The sequence below is a fragment of the Protopterus annectens genome, chromosome 14.part0 (genome assembly GCF_019279795.1).
Source record: "Protopterus annectens isolate FY-2018-M chromosome 14.part0, PAN1.0, whole genome shotgun sequence".
Taxonomy (NCBI): domain Eukaryota; kingdom Metazoa; phylum Chordata; order Ceratodontiformes; family Protopteridae; genus Protopterus; species Protopterus annectens.
This window is the reverse complement of record NC_056748.1, coordinates 158,593,167-158,614,418: the sequence shown is the minus strand read 5'-3', so window position 1 is coordinate 158,614,418 and position 21,252 is coordinate 158,593,167. Positions and strand designations below refer to the sequence as shown.

The 21,252-nt window shown below is 41.9% G+C and overlaps 1 protein-coding gene across 1 annotated transcript in view; it reads left to right on the top strand.

Moving 5' to 3' along the window:
• The window catches only part of TDRD1 (tudor domain containing 1), a 2,513,511-nt gene that overhangs the window by 1,934,090 nt on the left and 558,169 nt on the right, over positions 1-21,252 (top strand). The window contains exon 19 of the mRNA XM_044055533.1: positions 16,315-16,482. Within this exon, the coding sequence (XP_043911468.1) occupies positions 16,315-16,482 (168 nt within the window). The remainder of the gene's footprint in view (positions 1-16,314; positions 16,483-21,252) is intronic.

The window sequence follows — 21,252 nt, the reverse complement described above, 5'->3', positions numbered from 1 at the left end:
ATCTATGCAACTGGCTCCTCACTGCTCCCACCAGGCATCTCCCACAGCAGACTACGGGGTTTATCCTAGACCTATCCCAGCTGCTGGGCATAACAGTCAACCCTACGGAATCCCAGTTAACCCCCACCAAGAACATGGAATTTATCAGAGCTCATCTCAACACTTCTTGCATAGCAACGCCTCCCTTCACAGGTTACAGAAAATGCAGTTGCAGATTCATCCACTTCTGCGTTCATACAGGATATCCGCTCAACAGATATTGCAGACACTGGGCTTTATGGCAGCTGCTATCACCTTAGTTCCATTGGCAAAGTTTCACATGAAACTTCTCCAATGGTTGCTAGCAAACCAATGGTCAATTCTGACCCACCCCGTGGACCACTTAATTTTCATATCCAGTCAGGGCAGGAATTATTTAATCTGGTGGATGCACTCAGAGGAGGTTCTTCTATTCCACTCCTTTGTTCCTTGTCAGCCCAAGGCCATAGTGACCAGAAATGCTTCCCAGTTGGGGTGGGGGGGCATTATCTGGAGAAGACAGTCCAAGGCAGTTTGTCCCCCTCTGAGGCCAACCTGCATATCATTGTACTAGAGTTAAGAGCAGTGCTTGTGGCATTGCAAGTATTACAATCTGAATTACCTCTAGGGATTATAACTCTTCAGTCAGACAACATTTAGGTAGTCTGGTACATCAACAAACAGGGGGGAACCAGATCCTGCCCACTTTGTCGAGAAGCCCTGCAAGTCTGGCAGTAGGCCATATCTTTCTGATAGCAAGACACATTCCGGGGAGTTGCAACGTGATTGCAGACAAACTGAGCAAATGCATCCTCATGCCTCACAAGTGGTCTCTGAACTCCAGAGTAGTGAAGGAGATTTTTCTTCGTCAGGGCCAGCCTTGCTGCAACCTGTTTGCCTCACCCCTAAACAACAAGTGCAGAAGCTACTTTACCCTAATTCCCCCTCAGGGTGAGTCCCCCAGGGACGGTCATCTCCATGATTGGCCCCTTGGTCTCCTCTATGCCTTTACCTCCTTCCCTCTTATCCTTCTATTTCTCAAGAAAGCAGCCTGTTCGACAAGCAGAGTGAGCCTCATTGCTCCTTATTGTCTTCAACGTAGATGGTTTCCCTTCCTTTGGCCTCATCTGCTTTGCCGTCCATAGACTCTGGACCCAGTTCCAGATCTCTTGTCCCATCCTCCGGGACTAGTGTATCCCACTCTGCAGACACTCAAGCTAATGGCTTGGTTGCTTCAGTTCCAGTAGTCGCCAGGCATAGTGATATACATTCCTGTGTACAGCACATTTTGTTGGCATCTCATAAACAGTCCACCAGGATTCTCTATCTAAGCAAATGGAAGAGATTTTCTATTTGGGCCTCTGACAACAGACTAAACCCCTTTTCAGTGCCAGTAGAGAAAATTCTGGAATTTTTGCTTCCATCTTTAAAAAAAAAGTTGCTTCTGCTTCTACAATTGGAGTTATCTTAGCTGTTTTTTCAAATTTTCATAATGGGTTTGGAGACCCAACCCTTAATTTCGCATAGACATTGCAGAGTTTTGCTGAAGGATGCAATACATTTGAAGGCACCTTTCAAAGAACCTTTCCCACCTTGGAATTTGTCTCTAGTGTTACAATCACTTAGGCACCTCCCTTTGAACCCGCAGCTACCTGTGATTTAAAGTTCCTTTCTTGGAAGACATTTATCTCACTAAGTGATGGCTACGAGAAGTAGTCTCCAAATTACAAGCTTTATATTCCAAAGCTCCGTGCTTGGTTTTCCATAGCTAGTGTAACTCAGAACAAACCCATGCTTTTTTCCTAAAGTGATTTCAGAGACCAATATCAATCAGTCCATAGACTTACCTGTATTCTTCCTAAACTTTTCAAACAAAGGAAAGTACTGCCTTCACCTTCTGGACGTACACAGGCAGTTGTGTTTCTACATAGATAGAACTAAACAATTTAGATGATCTGAACAGTTCGTATCCTTTGCCAGTGCAACTATGGGCAGACCAGTGTCCAAGGTAACTCTTTCCAGATGGCTAAGAGATTGTGTATCTTTCATCTACACGAAACTGAACATGAAACTCCCTAAGCCAGTCAAGGCACATTCTACTAGATCGATGGCAACTTCTGCTGCCTTCCATTACAAAGCTTTCATGACAGAAATTTGCGTGTCTGCAACTCTGGCTAAGCCTCATACCTTTATCACCCATTACAAATTGAATATGGTCTCCAGGGGGAGAGAATCCTTTGGTTCTATGGTTCTCAGGAATGTTCTTCCATAAGGCCTCCGAGGATACAAGGTAGCTGGCGACTCTGTCTCATTAGCCAAGAATAGATGAAGATTGAGAACATCAGATAAAGAAATTATGAGTTTTCATAATGTTCCATCTGTGTTGTCTATCTTCATCTATTCTTGCATCCCCCCTGCTTGCCCCCTCTTAAGTTTCTGGTGGAGTGACATCCCGTCTTGAGTTTTTATTGTTGGGATTACCTTGGACAAAGTTTCTGACTTGTACTTTACATATTATGTAGTCTTTCTGTCTGTTGGCAAACTCAGTCTCAGGTATTGTGGAGAGGAGCATTGTGGGTTAGACTTGTAGATCAAGAGTGGGTTTTTTTTGGCTGATGTGAGCTTTATGGTGGCTGAATCAATTCCAAGGATCGGAACCTTAACCCATTAGTCAGAATAGATGAAGATCGACAACACAGATGGAACGTTATGGTAAGACATAACTTTGTTTGCCACTTTCATTTCTTTATATGTACAATATTCAATTCTGTCCTGTTGCAGAATTCATGTTGATATCTTTTAGAATTTTATTCAATTCTTTCAAAGTTATGTTTTGTTCTAAATACTCATTATCTTCATTATTTAATTTTTCACATTTATAAATTTGTCCTATGTTTTCTTCTTTTGTAACAAATAATTCCAGTACATATTCATTCTTTATTTCATATATTCCTTCTTGCTGTCTCATAGGTTCATACTAGGCTATCTGCCCTAGGGCATTTATAAGCCTAGCCAGAGTGTGTTTTGCTTTCGCCGCCCATTTTAAATTAATTTTGCTATGCCCTTTTTCGAGGTTAGTAGACTGTGCCTCTGTCTAACAGTGACACAGAAGTGATACCCGGGGTAAACCTACGATCTCCCATCCACTCATCAAGATTCCTCTTGAAGAGAGTCAATGAGGGACTCTGCCTAACCTGGACTGGGATTTTATTCCAGAGTGAAGGGAGCCTCTGGGTTATGAATCTGTCCCTCCAGCATGTCCTATTTATTTCAGTGCTGAGGTTCAAGTCTCCCGAGCGCGTAGCTCGATGGGATTTGGATTTTCTGAGGTGCAGCATGTCCATTAATTCCGGGTTGGACATGGCTTTATACGTCAGGCATAGATCGCCTCTGAACAGGCGGTATGCCACTGAGGAGAGCTGGAGTTTCTTTAACCGGGCAGCATATGGCATCTGTTTGAGCCCTTTGATCCTCTTGGTGAGGTACTTTTGGGGTCTTTCCAGTTGCTGCAGGTGTCTGGTAAGGTACATCCCAAAAGGGGCATTGTACTCAATTATGGGCCTGATGAGGGATGAGTAAAGAGGCACGATGACCTCCCCTGATCTAGATGTGAATCCCTGATTCATGATTAGGTGGGCTATATAAAATGTTTTTCTAACCACTTTGGCCACGTGGTTGTCAAATGAGAGATTGCTATCAACTTGGGTCCCCAGGTCCCCAATTACTACTTCTGTACTTAATGGATTACCACCTATGTGGTAATTTGTGGGCACTTTGTTTTTGCCAAAGGGGATGACTATACACTTTTAGCTTGAGGCCATGGCTCTGGCACCAGTTGTCTGTTTCTATGAGGCCCTTTTGGAGGATGCTTGTGTCGGCTGGAGAGTCGATTATGGCACCCAGTTTGCAGTCATTTGCGAACTTGGTCAGCCACAGTCTTCCGTGTTGGCCTGTAACTCCGAGAAATATATACCGAACAAGAGAGGTCCCAGGACTGAGCCTTGTGGGATGCCACTTGTAACTGGTTTGGAGTCTGACATGGCTCCAGCAATTCTAACCATGTGGGTTCTGTCCTTGAGCCAGTTTGCAACCCCATCTAGTGACATAGGGGTTTATATTTAAGCTGGTGAGCTTATCTATAATGCCCGAGTGGGGTATTGTATCAAAGGCTTTTGCGAGGTCCAGGTAGGCTGTGTGGACAACCTTCCCCTCGTCAATGGCCTTGGTGACTGTTTCAAAGAAATCAACCAGGTTTAAGAGGCAGGATCTGCCCTTAACAAAGCCGAACTGGGTAGGATCCAGTGTCTGTAGGTCCCCAATATCTTTATTTATGAGGTCCATGATGATCCTTTCCATAGCTTTGCAGACCAAGCTAGTCAGGCTTATGGGGCGATAGTTTCCAGGATCCGTTGAGGCACCATCTTTGTGGAGAGGGACCACTGTTGCTGTACGCCACTCTTTGGGTACATATCCTGTAGTAAGGCTGAGACTGAACAGTAGTTTTATGTTTGGGTTTAGCTCTTCTTGGAATTCATGTAGGATGCAGCCCGAGACACCGTCTGGTCCCATTGATGCTGTGTTTTTTGCTTTGGAGAGGGCAGCTCTTACCTGAGCATCTGAGATGTCAGGGGCGCAGCACCCTGCTGGGATAGATATTTACCCTTTTGGTGGGGAGGGGGGGGAGTTTGCACTGAACCTGTCAGCTAGGATGTTGGCAATGTCTGTGGGTTCGGTGTATTTTTTGTCATTTTGGACTAATTCTGAGCATATCTGGGAATTCCCACCCAAGTTCCTAACATAACTAAAGAAAGCCTTGTGATTATCCTTAGTGTCCTGTGCAGTTTTTCTCTCGAAGCTGGCCTTAGACGATTTTATGAGTGCCCGTAGTTTTTTGCTAATACTGATCAGAGATGCCTTCCCTTTTTGGGATTTTGCTCTATCATGTAGTAGCTTCCTCCTTCTATTGTATTTGCTTTCTTTCCTTATTTTAATTCTCTTATTTTTCCTTCTTTTTATTATTTTATTCAAATGTGGTGCTACCTCTTCGTTCTTTCCTTATAAACAATATTTTTGTTCGTATAACAAGTTGATTTTAATTTTATTTATTTCTTTTTCTTTTTTTGTAAAAGAAATTTTTCTTCTCTAAGAAGTATAAATATTTCTTGGCTTATCTTGTATTTTTTTCTTTTCTTATTTTTTCCGTATACATTGTAAGACACTTTTTTTATATCTCCCTTTAAAATTAAACCACCTAACAGTCCAATTTTCATAAAACTCTCGTATTCGTATGCTTTTTCCATTAGTCCGTAAGTTCTTTTTTCTCTTCTAATTCCTTATCATTAATTCTCTTTATTCCTTTTCCTAATCTTGTATATTCTTCCTTTTCCTGTATTTTAACCAATATAGACACATGATCTGGAAAATCTGGCATACTTAATTCCTTTTTTTATCATCTGTAAACTATCAGATATAAAAAAATAATCAATTTCTGCCTTAATTTGATTTCTTTTATAGGTCCAGTGGTTATTCTCCCATACACTTAACTTTCCACTTCTCATAATTTCTTTAACCATCACAATTGCTCTTACTTTTTCTTAAATTACAATTAAAATCACCCATCACTATAATGTGCATATGTAAACGAACATATTCAAGAATATTTTTAAACATTTCTAAAGCTATAATTCTATACACACAGTTTTTCCATCTCAAGTCTTTTACCGTAATTTGTCCTAGTTCCACTATGGTTGCATCTAATATTTTAATTCTTTCTTGGCATAATATACATATGCCCAAGCATGTTTCTTTCTCCATGTTTCAAACTACCACACCATTCCAAAGTTTTTCAATTTGTCTTCATTCTTCCATAAAAGTCTGATATCTTCTGAAACAATAATGTGTACATCTACTGCAGCACATCATTGTAATATACCTATTCTCTACTGCAGCACACCATTGTAATATACCTATTCTCTACTGCAGCACACCATTGTAATATACCTATTCTCTACTGCAGCACACCATTGTAATATACCTATTCTCTACTGCAGCACACCATTGTAATCTACCTATTCTCTGCTGCAGCACACCATTTTAATATACCTATTCTCTACTTCAGGACATCACTGTAATATACCTATTCTCTACTGCAGCACACCATTGTAATATACCTATTCTCTACTGCAGCACACCATTGTAATATACCTATTCTCTACTGCAGCACACCATTGTAATATACCTATTCTCTGCTGCAGCACACCATTGTAATATACCTATTCTCTACTGCAGCACACCATTGTAATATACCTATTCTCTACTGCAGCACACCATTGTAATATACCTATTCTCTACTGCAGCACACCATTGTAATATACCTATTCTCTACTGCAGCACACCATTGTAATATACCTATTCTCTACTGCAGCACACCATTGTAATATACCTATTCTCTACTGCAGCACACCATTGTAATATACCTATTCTCTACTGCAGCACACCATTGTAATATACCTATTCTCTACTGCAGCACACCATTGTAATATACCTATTCTCTACTGCAGCACACCATTGTAATATGCCTATTCTCTACTGCAGCACACCATTGTAATATACCTATTCTCTACTGCAGCACACCATTGTAATATACCTATTCTCTACTGCAGCACACCATTGTAATATACCTATTCTCTACTGCAGCACACCATTGTAGTACACCTATTCTCTACTGCAGCACACCATTGTAATATACCTATTCTCTACTGCAGCACACCATTGTAATATACCTATTCTCTACTGCAGCACACCATTGTAATATACCTATTCTCTACTGCAGCACACCATTGTAATCTACCTATTCTCTACTGCAGCACACCATTGTAATATACCTATTCTCTACTGCAACACGCCATTGTAATATACCTATTCACTACTGCAGCACACCATTGTAATATACCTATTCACTACTGCAGCACACCATTGTAATATACCTATTCTCTACTGCAGCACACCATTGTAATATACCTATTCTCTACTGCAGCACACCATTGTAATATACCTATTCTCTACTGCAGCACACCATTGTAATATACCTATTCTCTACTGCAGAACACCATTGTAATATACCTATTCTCTACTGCAGCACACATTGTAATATACCTATTCTCTACTGCAGCACACCATTGTAATATACCTATTCTCTACTGCAGAACACCATTGTAATATACCTATTCTCTACTGCAGCACACCATTGTAATATACCTATTCTCTACTGCAGCACACCATTGTAATATACCTATTCTCTACTGCAGCACACCATTGTAATATACCTATTCTCTACTGCAGCACCCCATTGTAATATACCTATTCTCTACTGCAGCACACATTGTAATATACCTATTCTCTACTGCAGCACACCATTGTAATATACCTATTCTCTACTGCAGTACCCCATTGTAATATACCTATTCTCTACTGCAGCACCCCATTGTAATATACCTAGTCTCCTTTTAAAAAAATTAATACTGTTCACATGTAAAGCTGATGTTTTCAACTTTAAAGAACAGTTAGTATAGTAAACTGTTTATGCCTTTCCTTTCTCATTTTCTGCAAGCACTGTTTTTAAATTTTCTTTTCCTTAAACTCTTTTCCCTATCGAATTATTTTTCTTACTGTGCGCCAATCATCTTCTTCCTCACTTCTCTTCTGTTTCTTTTTTTCTTTAACCTCGGGTATAACCTCTTTATCAGTCGCATCTTTTTGTACATTTTCTTGTATAACACACTTCCTTCTCCTGTATAACTTCATGTTCGTATTTTCATTTTCTTGCACATTCATTGAACATTCTAGCCATGACCAGTATTGCCACATTTTTTGCACTTTAAATCACATTTTTTGCATTATGCCCTGTTTTTCCCAGATAACATCTTTATCACATTAATTGATTTTTTCCACAAAAATAAGTCTTTGGTTGACCCCTGTATTTCACAAAACCTCGATTACCTTGAACATTAGTATTACTAGGTACATGCACAGCATTATCACTTTCCATTTTCAGTACTACTCCACATTCTCCAGTCCATAGTCCTCTTTCATCATATATTTTTGTAGTCTCCATTACTACTTTATAGCTAAAAAATGTTCTTTCCGTTCTTTTGCTTCAACTTCAGTTCTAAACTGGATCATTGTTTTTTTTTTGTCTGTAAAAACCTTGCACGACATATTCTGACCATGGATAAATATTTTTCTTTTGTTCATGTGCACCCCAAAATTTTTCCGTGGCCTGCCCAGTCTCAAGTATCAAGTCACAAAAAGTCTCTTTATTGATTAAAATAAATGCTCTTACCTCTATTGCTTTGATACAGAGGTGCTGTGACAGAGTCCCCTCATACCTGACCAAAACTTTTTTTTTTTACTGCTCACACTTACTGTGTACTTGTTTTTATTTCTTTTATTTCTTCTTTGCTCCTTCTCCAAAAGTTTGAGCACATGTTTTTGACTCTGGAACTTTATCTGGCACAGATTCTTTCTCCTTTTTCTTCTATTTTTTCCATTATGTCGCACCATGAAATTGCTGCTCCACTTTCTGGCTGACTTTGGTTTACCATTTCTTCCAAATAATCATCCCACACCCCCCCCCTGATTGGAGGTTTGTAATTATCTATTTTTCAGAGGTAACTGTCTCTCCTTCAGTCTTCTCTGAAAAATTTCCTCTGACTCCATCTCTGTTACAGTTACAATCTACTTTTCCTTCAGTGTCACTGTTTTTTCTGCACCCACATCAGAAAAAAAACTTCTGGTAGCAGTTGTACCATTTCAACTACATTCTCAGCAACTCTCACTCCAGTTTCAGGAAAAGCTGAATCATCCACATTTTCTCCCTGTTTTTCCTGGCCGCCTCCACCCGTGGACAGTAGTCAGGAAGTCAGGATGTGTAACACACACAGTCTTCCCCTAACTACCAAGAGTATTGGAAGTTCCCTGATGCCCAGGACAGATTTCCGCTAGTAGTGTTGTAGGTACCGCCTTGTGTCTTCTGTGAAAAGAAGCCACTAAGCTAGTTGGGACTAACCCCATCAATAAAGGGTAGACAAATGGATGACCTGATATCAGGCATGTGATGTCTGCTCGTGTTGAATCTTCTGCCAGTAGAAACTATTAAAGCATAAAAATATGCCTGCATCATCATGCCCACCCCCATCAGGTTTACTGTTATATGACATAATCTGTGAATACTGTGTGGATACCTGCATACCTAGTTATAAAAGGCATTGCAGTTGCAAAGTGAAGTATTTGAAGGACAGGTATGAAGAAATCTCTTGCTAAATATGTCCTGCCTTACACACGGTGCGCTGTAGAAAATGACACTGCAACCATTAATACTAACCTGGTGCATTCCTTTCACATACTCTTGCAGTAGCAGCAGCTACCACATAAATGCCACTAACCTGGTTAGTGGTACCAGGAGCTGTTCCACTTCTCTGAGGTTCTTCTGTGTTGGTGGTCCTCCTCCTATGGTGAGCATGTCCTCTGCAACAGAATGTTATTTTAAAATGCAGTATATCTGTTCGTACCTGCTGTAGACTCTATCATGAGCAATGACAAGCACTGTTGTCTTGTACCACTCCCTGCCCCACTTGCTTAGGAAAAGGATTTTTCACATTAGAGGAAATGCAAAAGGAGGCACTTAGACTCTCCGCAAGAATCTGTCACTGAGGATACTGCCTTTTATGAAGGGGAATGGTCCCCAGGTCATCACCTGATACCTCATCTGGAGGCATCTTAGAACTTCTAAAACAAAGAGGTTGGTCCGTGATAACCCTTCCCAAGAGGAGTCTGTGTACCTGGAGGCCTTTGGAGCTGGCCTGTCTACCTTCTGGGTGACTCTCCCACCAATGAGCTTATTGGTTTAGTCTCTCTATGGGTGTGGAACGAGCCTGACATGACTGAACTAATCCCTAAGAGACTAGATAGGATCCTAGCATCACCTAAGGATAGATCACACTGGATTAACAGAGTACCCATTGATGCCATGGTCATAATGGTGGCCTCTACGAAGGAACTTGCTGAGCAATGTACCTGTGTTCACTCTCCTAACAGGGAGTCTAAGGTGCTGAACAGGCTCAGGAATCATGCCTGTGCTTCAGCAACCCTCACCCCTGGGTATTTGAATTATTTGGCACATTTTTACAAGACACCAGAGAGATTTGATCAAAGAACTTTCCAAATCCCTCTCTGGAAACACCTCAGAGGTAGAGAGTACTATTTCCTCGTAGTTGTTTACCCTCTAACCATTTCAAATTTGTGCATGAGGTTAATCTCCCATGTGGCTGAAGGCACCTCACGGGCAGCAGGTTCAGCCATTTTCAACAAGAGACATGGGTTGGATGCACTTGTGACTTTGTGGAATCCTTCAAATCTTCTTTCATCAATGCGCCCTTTGACAGGACCTCCTTATTTGGCTCCAAAGTTAGACACACTGTCTAGGTGTCAGCAGGAAGGAAAAACCCTATCTGCTGTGGGCGTACATTTTTCAACCCCTCAGTGGACCTTTTCTAGGAACCAGCAAGGCAGACAGAAAATATGGTCCAGAAAATCCCAGGGCTCCTTCCAAGATCTATGTGGATACAGTTCCACTAGGTACAGAGGGGAGAAGTGAAACCTGCGGCAGAGGTATTCTGCATAACCAAGGATCTAGGGATACTTTCTCTGCCAAATTCTATCAGCGCTCCTGAAAGGAGTCCCGACTGTCCATTTCTGGAGGCAGTCAGGGATCATTTATCCCTGCACTAGAGAGCATGGCTAGAAATTACAAAAGATACATGGCTGCGAAGGATAATTTGCAGCGGTTGTATAATACCATTTTTTCCCATCCGTCCCTTTGTTCTTCATCATCCCAGGGCCACAGTGACAACAGACGTCTCTGAGATTGGGTGGGTGGGCACTTCTTGGAAGGGCAGTCCAAGCCAGATGGGTCCCTCAAAGAGGCTAACACTGTTTATTTTACATTTGTTTACTGGGATGGTCCAACTGGGCTAGTAGCCCATTTTCAGTAGAAGCCCAGGGAGAAAAGCTCCAGTAACAGTTATATTTATCAAAGACAATTTAGAACTGTAATTACAATAAACAGAGTAAAAACATATTATAAGTTATCTAGTATTAATACAAATGGAAGCATAGTAAATTAAGTTTTATAGTAGATGCAGATACAATGTCTATAGATTCTACAGTAACACCTAGTATTAGGGAAAGACAGGCTTCACTCCTATAACAGAGCAAGTACAAGGTGCCTAGTGACCTGAAAGAAGAGAAAATTAGTAAGAGGTTTGATTGAAGAAAATGTGAAGTAAGAGTGAGGGGAGAAAAAACGTATCCAGGGGTAACACAGGAGCAGAGCGATTTATTGATTAGGTGTCCTTTACGAAGGAGTTCAAATTTGGAGGTAGTGGGGATATTTTAGTGTATGTTGGGGAATGCAGTTCCATATTTTTATTTTACATTTGTTAACCAAATTAGTCCAGCTGAGCCTTTGGCTCTTTTTCAGTGGAGACTCTGGGAGAAAAGCTCCTCAGAGAGATTTAAAAAAAAGAATAATATTTACAAAAAAACAATTAGCAATGTATAATTTACATTCTAAAACATTACATTTGGATGCTGTTAACAAGTAGCTGGTATTAGCTTAGTTAATGCTAGACTAGGTCATTACAGAAGTTGTATAAGAAAAGGGAGAACTTCCAATGAGTGACCTCCCAAACCTCTTGTATCAGAGGCACATGGAATGTGGGAGGGTTGGGAGGGTAGCATAATGGTTAAGGTGTTTGCCTTAGGAACACAAGGTGCAGGGTTTGAGTCTCACAAGGGATAATTGGCTAAGCTTAAAAGGGTTCGCAAGGGCAGTTAGTTTAGTACTAATCTATGAACCTATGAACCTTATGAACATCAGGTGTTTCAGCTAATTGGTGATTCTGAATGCCCATGACTTGTTTTGTCATTTTAATGGACAATTTCAAGCCGATAAAGTCAAACCCCACTAGCTGTGGATATGCATATTTCAGCCTTATGACCTCATCAGCACAGCACAAGCAAGCAGGGGAGTATCCATATTTATCAAGGATACCCACACCTCCAGGTTAGTTGCACAGCACAATGCTTCAGAGATCATCCACGTGCAACTAACAACGGGCAAAACTGCTATTCGAATAGTAGCTTGCTACAGATCACCCACCATGTTCCAGGACCCCCATTCCGCATTCCTGCAAACACTGGGAAACATAAAGGTCCTACCAAACACCCTGTTATTGGGTGATTTCAATTACCCAAACATTAACTGTGAGAATTACTCAAGTACAAACGCACTTGCCCAACATTTCCTAGAATTTATAAACTCGCATGCCCTGGATCAACTGGTCAGCACCCCCACCAGAGGTGACAACATATTGGACCTGGTCATCACCAACATGGGCGACTGGTGTTCCACACCGGAGGTCAACCCCTCGCTGGTTAGATCTGACCATAAACTAATCACTCTGGATATCCCCATTCCGCCACCACCCCCGGTCAAAGAAACCACCGTGAAAAACTTTTCAAAAGCAAACTTCACATTACTTAAGACCGAGGTGGGAAGTTTCAAAGGCCCCATGCTAAAGGATAATGCTGTCTAAGCTAAAGCTGCAAAATCCTTCACTAATGCACTCTACGGGCACCTGCAAGAATGCATGGATCATGCTATCCCAAACAAAACCTAGACTCCTCCAAGAAAAGGAAATCAGCTATACAATAGAAGGAGGAAACTAGCACAGAAAAGAGTAAAATCCCAAGAAGGGAAGACATCCCTGATCAGTATCAGCAAGAAACTACGTTCCCTCATAAAATCATCCAAGGCTAGCTTCGAAAGAAAAATTGCCATAGACTCCAAAGATAACCACAAGGCATTCTTTAGCTATGTCAAGAATCTAAGTGGCAATTCTCAGATCTGCTCAGAGTTAGTGCAGAATGGCACAATATACACTGAATCAACCGAAATAGCCACCATCCTGGCAGAGAGGTTCAGTGCAAACTTCATCCGCAAAAGGGCCCGTAACTATACCAGAAGAATGTAGTGCCACTGAAATCAGACACTCAGGTTAAAATAGTCCTCTCCAAAGCCAAAAACACAGCATCAATGGGACCAAACGTTGTCCCAGGCTACGTCCTACATGAGCGCAAAGATGAACTAACCCCTCACCTAAACACACTGTTTAAACTCAGCCTCTCCACAGGCTACATGCCCACAGAGTGGCGCACAGCAACGGTTACTCCGTCCCACAAAGGTGGAACCACAACGGACCCTGGGAACTATCGCCCTAGGAAACTATCGCCCTATAAGCCTAACTAGCTTAGTCTGCAAAGCTATGGAGCGCATAATCATGGATCTCATTAACAGAGACATTGGAAACCTCCAAACACTGGTCCCTACCCAGTTTGGCTTTAAGGGCACATCATGCCTCCTAAACCTGGTGGACTTCTTTGAGACAGTTACCAAGGATATAGATGAGGGAAAGGTGGTCCACACAGCCTACGTAGACCTCGCAAAGGTCTTCGACAACATTCCCCACTCAGGTATTATAGACAAGCTCACCAGCCTGAACAGAACCCACATGGTAAGAGTTGCGTAAGTTAGGTGTGACACTAAACCGGTTACAAGTGGCATTCCCCAGGGCTCAGTTCTAGGATCCCTCCTGTTCGGCATATACTTCTCAGAGGTACAGGCAAGTACAGGAATATGGCTGACCAAGTTTGCAGACGACTGCAAAATAGGGGCTATAATTGACTCTGGCTGACGCAGACATCCTCCAAAAGGGTCTCACTGAGACAGATACCTGGGGTCAAAACCATGGCGTCAAGCTAAATGCCAAAAAGTGCATAGTCATCCCCTTTGAAAAAAACAAAGTAACCACAAACTACCACATAGCCCCCTAAATATGGAAGACGTAATAAGGGATCTGGGGACCCAAGTAGATAGTAACCTCTCCTTTGACAATCACATTGCAAAAGTGGTTAAAAAAATTCTTCTATGTGGCCCACCTAATCACAAAAGGGTTTGCATCCAGATCAAATGAGGTCATTGTGCCCCTCTACTCATCACTCATCAGACCCATCATAGAGTACAATGCCCCATTTGGGATGTACCTTACAAGACACCTGCAACAACTGGAAAGACCACAGAAGTACCTCACCAAGAGGATCACTGGCCTCAAGGAGATGCCCTATGAAGCTCAACTGAAGAAATTCCAGCTGTACTCTGTTGCATACCACCTACTCAGAGGTGATCTCTGCTTGACATACAAGGCCATGTCCAACCCAGAATTGATGGACATGCTCCACCTAAAGAAAACCATATCCCCTCGAGCCACACGCTCCAAGGTTCTAAACCTCATCACAACAATACATAGGACGTGCTGGAGGGATAGATTCCTGTTCCATAGACTTCCCATGCTCTGGAACAAGATTCCAATCTACATTAGGCAGAGCTCCTCGCTAACTCGCTTCAAGAGAAACCTTGATAAGTGGATGGGAAACAAAAATTTTATCCCAGGGATCACTTCAATGGCTCTGCTGGACAGAGGCACAGGGAACTAATCTAAGGGGGCGGCAAAAGCCAACACATTCCGGCTAGGCTTATTAATGCCTTTGGGCAGATAGCCTAGTACCTACCTATGAACCTAAAATCTCAAGTTTTTATACATTTTTAGTTAGTCACACCCAACTCCAAGGGCTGTGACCAATGAAAAGTCTGTTCTGTTTGTGAAGAGATCTTGGGTCCTGTCATTTTTGTTTATGCTGAATTTCCTATTTTTGCTGGTGATTAAGGACATTGTCCTCTTGACTTTCAGGTAATATCAAAATAAACTTTTAAATAAATATAGTAGGATGCATATCAAACTGTGTAGAAGTCTGTACTACAAATGTATCTTAGAAATGTTATGATTTTACACAGCCTACAAGCCAGACAGTATAGGAGTTTTATGCAGTAAAACATTAAAATAAAAATTGCCCACATGCTTAGTGCATCATTTCTGCTGCTGTTTGAACTATTTTTGTTCATATACATGGACATTCCTGTATGCATAAGATTAATATAATGACATCAAACCAGCATTCTTTGCAATATTAAAATAAAACTTTTAATATGGCATTATGCATATTGACATTGATGTGATTTTATCTAAATTAAATTTGAAACTACATACAAGAAATTAAAACTGATCTTGATATAGCAGATCAAGGGTGTGATTTTTTCAGGTCATACTATATCCGCAACTTTCTGAGTTAGTGCCCAGTACAACAGGTACACAGATGGCAGAACAGTACATCAGCTGCAAATAACATTACATTTTAACTGATTTGGTTGACAAGTTGAGCAGATTTGTTAATATTTCTAAATGCTTAATGAGCCGGGGACAGAAAAATAAGAATGAGTGAACAAAACAGCATTTTCTAGCTAGATCGCAGCAGCAGATATCCCTTCCTGTTCACAGAACTCTGTGATTCTTTACAGGTTTGTTTTACCTGTTATCTCCAGTTTTAATTTACACAATTAGTCTGAGAAGACAGAGTGGATACATTTATACAGTAAATTAAAAATATTGTAACGCAAAAGTAAAAAAAAAACTAAGTGTTCTACATTTCCATAACTTAAAATATGAAATTGAGATGACCTGCTAATACCCTAACTAGTGACGCAACTTCTTTTGGTAATTATATAAATCCCTCCAGCTCTGAGTTCAGTACTCACATTTTCACAACAGAAGAAAGTGTTTTACGTTAAACTTGAAATGCTTACTACTTTTGCTTACTGTACACCAGAAACACATCTGTCGTGTGTTAACATTAAAACATACATTGGAAATGTGTCGTAGCATTAGCCATTCAGGCTCATTTTGTTTTCCTTAGACAAGACATTTGCTTGCAGTACACATGAGAGATACATAATCAAAAACTGTCTTTTAAACTGCCCTCCTGGCCTGGAATTTAAGCAAAATGCAAATACTAACTCATTGTGATCATTTTACATCTTGGAGGGAGAGGAAGGGATGAGCATAATTTAATATAGAACTATCAAATGTTTAAGACTGCGATTGTTCAAGCTTGCGCACTGTTATGAGCACGTAAGAGAAAACCTTGTGTTCATCTCCATATGTCATCGACTTCAGCTGCACCCAAGTCGATCTTTGCTTGATGAGGTTTTCTTTCGGCAGGTACCTCAAATTCTTGTATCTTATTACTTCTGATATTTGAATTTTGTTGTCTGTTTTTGTTTAGGCGATGATAACTGGTACCGTGCTATTGCAATGGAAACATTTGACACAAAGGTGAAAGTAGTGTATGCTGATTTTGGAAACATTGAAACCATTCCATATGCCAGGATCCGGCCTATAACAGCAGAGTTTCTGGAGTTTCCTTTCTCAGTAGTGAAATGTACCCTCGCAGGTAAGGTTTTGGTAAAGCTGCATGTTTTTCTTTTGATACCATTTAGTCATTTTGAGTCTGAGAGACCAATTACCAGACCTGAGCAGTATTTGTCTAAAGTTTGATTCCCAGTGATTTTGAAGCATGAATACAGACTTTATAGTTGACTTGCATTAGCTGTAGTGCTTGGTATTTGTTTTTTTATTCAAACAATGTTCTGTTTGTACAGTAGAAAACATAGTTGAACCAATGTTGGAAGTTTTATCAGTCATTCTTTGGGGTGTTTCCGAGTTGCCATACCTTCCTTTTAGGATCATAGGAGGTTACTAGGCTAATGGCCCTGGGGCCCTTGCAAGCCTAACCAGGAGTTTATCCCCAAAAAAGAAACCTTAGTCAGCACCTGTCACCCCTGTCAGTGAGGTACAAAGGTGGAACCCCTGGGACAAATATGTGGTTTCCCATCCACTAATCAAGGTTGCGCTTGAAGAGGGTCAGCGAGGTACTCTGACATGTATGGGAAGTCTATTCCATAGGCGGGGCAGCTTCTGGGAGACAAACCTATCTAGCCAGCAGGTTTTTTTGATGTCTCATATTAGATTTAGGCCTTTCGAGCAGATAATGCGTGAGGAGTTAGACTTACGGATGTGTAGCATCTCTAGTAGGGCAGGGTCCAATATTGCCATGTAGGCAAGACATTGATCACCTCTGAGCAATCTGTACAATACCAAGTAGAGTGATAACGATTTGAGCCTGTCCGCATAGGACAGGTGTTGGAGGCCATGGATTCTCTTTGTGAGGTATTTCTGTGGCCTTTCCAGTTGGTGCAGGTGTTTGGAGAGATACATACCAAACAGGGTGTTATACTCAATCATTGGCCTAATGAGGGAGGACTACAGAGAGGTAATAACCTCCTTTTTTTCTGGATGCAATTCCTTTACTTATGAGATGAGCCAAGTAAAAGGCTTTTTTGACCACTGCAGCTACATGATGGTTGAATGTGAGATTGTTGTCAGCCTGATTACCCAGGTCTCTCATCACAGGTTGTGTGCTTAGGGAGTTGCCATTGATGTAGTAATCAGTAGGGGCTGTGTTTTTGCCGAATGGTATGATGATACATTTTGTTGCGTTTAACTTAAGGCCATGACTTTGGCACCAGTCATTTGTTGATGTGAGACCTCTTGCAATATGTTAACATCATCTGGGGAGTCACTAACAGCACCCAACTTACAGTCTTCTGCAAACTTGGTCAGCCACAGGCCCTTTGTCTTTACCTGCACCTCTGAGAAGTAGATGCCAAATAGTGGGGATCCTAGGACAGATCCCTGGGGCATACCACTAGTGACATAACTGCTGTCGGAGGTGGTGGTGCCTAGTTTGACCTTGTGGGTCATATCGGTGAGCCAGTTGACTACTCACCTGACAAGATAGGGACTTATGCCAACTCGTGTTAGCTTTTTGATGATGCAGAGTGGGTGACTATGTCATTGGCCTTGGCCAAGTCAAGGTAAGCTGTCTGTATTTACCTTCCCTCATCCAGGGCCTTGGTGACAGTCTCAAAGAAGTCAACCAGGTTCAACAGACCAGATCTGCCCTTGACAAATCCGAATTGCATGGTGTCAAGTGCTTGGAGATTGCTTATGTCCTTGTTTGAGATCCATAATAATATGCTCCATGGCTTAGCAGATCAGACTTGTTAAGCTAATGGGGCGATAGTTTCCTGGGTCAGTAGTGGCACCACCTTTGTGCAAGAGGATGTCAATGGCAGTTCTCCACTCTGCTGGAATGAAGCATGTACTTAGGCTGTGGTTGAATGGGGGTGCTCAGTGGTGAAGGTAGTTCTTGCTGGAGATGGTGTAGAATGCAGCCTGAGATACTGTCACGTCCCATAAAAGATGTGTTTTTTTGCCTTGGTTAGGGCCTTTAACATTTGATCTATGGACATGTGAGGTGCGGGACAAGTATCCGGGGGATGTCGAATGCTGATTTGGGAGGTTATGGGGATGAAGTTTGCATTGAAGCTATCACCTAGCAGGTTGGCTAAGTCAGCAGGATCATTGTAAGTGGTACCATTATGTACTAATTCGGACCAAACCTGGGCTTTGCCATGGAGGTTCCGGACATAACCGAAGAATGCTTTATGGTTTCCCTTTGTTTTGCAGGCTAGTTTCAATTCATAATTGACTTTGTAGGTGTTCACTAGTGATCTACTTTGCTTGTTGAGGCTGAGGAGGGAGTTTTTCCAATTGGGAATTTGTTCCTTTTTTTTACCTTTGGAGAACAGTTTCTTCCTTTTGTTGTAAAGTCTGTTTATAGAGGATATCCACCAGACAGGTTTGTGTTACTTTGAGGAGCAGATTTTAGTTCTGTTGGGCATGGCTGAGTCCATGTAGAGTTATCCATGTGCTTGTATACTGCATTGGTGTACTGTTCCATAGCTGTCTGCATCCTTTGAGGGGGGTGGTGATGTGAAGCTACTGACACCCTACCTTAGAAGGTTGTAGTCAGTTTTTGAGAATTTTTTTTAGCCTGGTTACGACTGGGGGGGGGGGGTTGTGTGTTATAGAGACTTGGAATGAGACAGACCGATGATCTGATCTCACCAAGGAAGAATATGCTGTGGGAGTGATGCAGCGGTCACCTATGTTGGTGAGAACCAAGTCCATAATGTTAGCTACCCTTATAGGGGATGACACAAGCTGATGTGCATTAGAACTGATGAAGTCAAGGAACCGTTGGGCGAGTACATCAGTGCAGAAATAGTTCACCCAGTCTATGGTCTGGTAATTGAAGTCACCAAGGATCAGGGTGTTAGGGGATACCTTGATGGAGTCATGTCGGTCCGGGTAGGAGGAATGGGTGTCCCGAGTCATGGAGGGGGTCTATAGCTGGCTTATAACTTGGATGGGTGTCTTGCCAACTGTCCGTTGCACCTGGAGTAATTCCAGTGCGTCATGCTGGCAAACCAGTCTAGAGGCATGCCTGTCCTTAATGAAGATAGTTTCCGCCACCCTTAGTCTTTGCCCTGAACCAAGATTCTGTGACTGCACAGATATCGACATTTTCCAGTGCGAGGAAAGCCTCTAGTGAGTGCATTTTCTGGTTAAGACTCTTAGCATTCAGAAGCATGACCTTCTATTTGCTTTTTGAGAGATCTTTTATGATAGAATATTTGTCTTTGGGACATAGCCTAAAAAAAGGCACAGTGAGGGAGGCAAGAGCCTTGGCCAGGATCTGGATCCCCAGGGGTGACAGGTGGAGGCCATCTCTGTCAATGCATAGAGGCTTATCTGCCATGTCGTCCCAGGCAGACAGGTACTGGATCCCCATGAAGAGACCCCAGAAACTAAGCCAGGTGTTGAAGTCTGTTATTTTTTTGTTGATATTGTGGTATCATTCTTGGTGAAGGTAGGATGCTGCTTAGGGCTAGGGTCATACCTGCCTGGGACATAAACTCTGAGAGCTCAAGCATATCTCTCTTCATGTAGTCCAGGGAGGTAAGTCTCAAGTTATTCACACCAGCATAGACAATGACTGACTAATACTTGTACCTGTTGTGCAGAGACTTAAGTGCCTTTGAGATGTGGCAGATTCTGGCACCTGACAGAAAACTGCCCGTAATTTTCTCCTTTTCAAGTCTGGTGAGGGGGACATAAATGTGTCTCATAACTGAGTTGCCGATGACTAGTATATTTGGTTTATTGTTGTGCGTTACGGGCTGCGTTGGTTTATTGTTGTGCCTTATGGGCTGTGTTTGTGAGACAGTGGTGTGTTGTCTACTGTGTTTGATGTTGAGTGTGGAATGTTTGTAAGTGTGTTTTGGGGAGGGTCTGTTTTTTGGGTAAGTTTTTATTGAGGATGTCTACATAGGTGTGCGTGTATTGTGCTCTGCTATGCAATGTGGGTGGTGTGGTGTTTGTCCTGGCAGTCTCCTCTTTGTCAGGAGTATTGATTGTGGTGTGAGAGCATGGATTCGAGGTTGCTGATGTAGATGCCTTTCTTGCAAGTAGAAGAATTGTACAGGTATGGGAAGCGAGTCTATGCCTTGGTGACCTTTGCTTTACGGTTTCCTGAACTACCTGGCACACTTCACTAGGTTACAGAGGGACTTAACTCTCTAACTCTACCCTACCCCTGGGTCTATGTCAGCAGAGGAATAAAAATAATTTGCTTCACAACTGTCCACCTTACAGTCAATATCAAATGGGTCCAAGAGGTTAATCTCACATGCAGCTGAAGGTTCCTCATGGGCTGCTAGTTCAAGCATAGCCATTAAGAGGCATGCTGGGATGAGGCTGTGCAATTTTGCAGAGCCCTTTAAACCATCTTTCATCAGGGGTCCGTTTGCTAAATCATCTTTGTTTTGGCAAAACGTTAAAGATGCACTTTCCCAGAGTGAGCAAGATGGAAAGACCTTAGCTGCCATAGAAATCCATTTTTCTACCCTGCAAGATCTTTTTCTAGTAATCAGAGCAATGGTAAAAAGATGTGTTTCCGAAAATCTCAGGGGCCTTTTAAAGAATCATATGGAAATTTTTCTCCCAGAGGCAGCCGGAGAAATATTTATAATGAAAAATGCCACCCAAGTGGCAGAGGGGGTCCGCGACACCAATGGTCTTGAGATTCTTTCTCGGACAGGCCCTTTCAGTGCTTCTGAAAGTTTGCCTGACTGTTCTTCTCTGGAGGCAGTCAGTAGTGAGCTTATCCCTGCACTTAAATGCCTAAACAGCCATCTCAGAAGACTTATGGGTGCAAAGGATCATATCGAGAGGGATATTTCATTCCCTTTTAGAA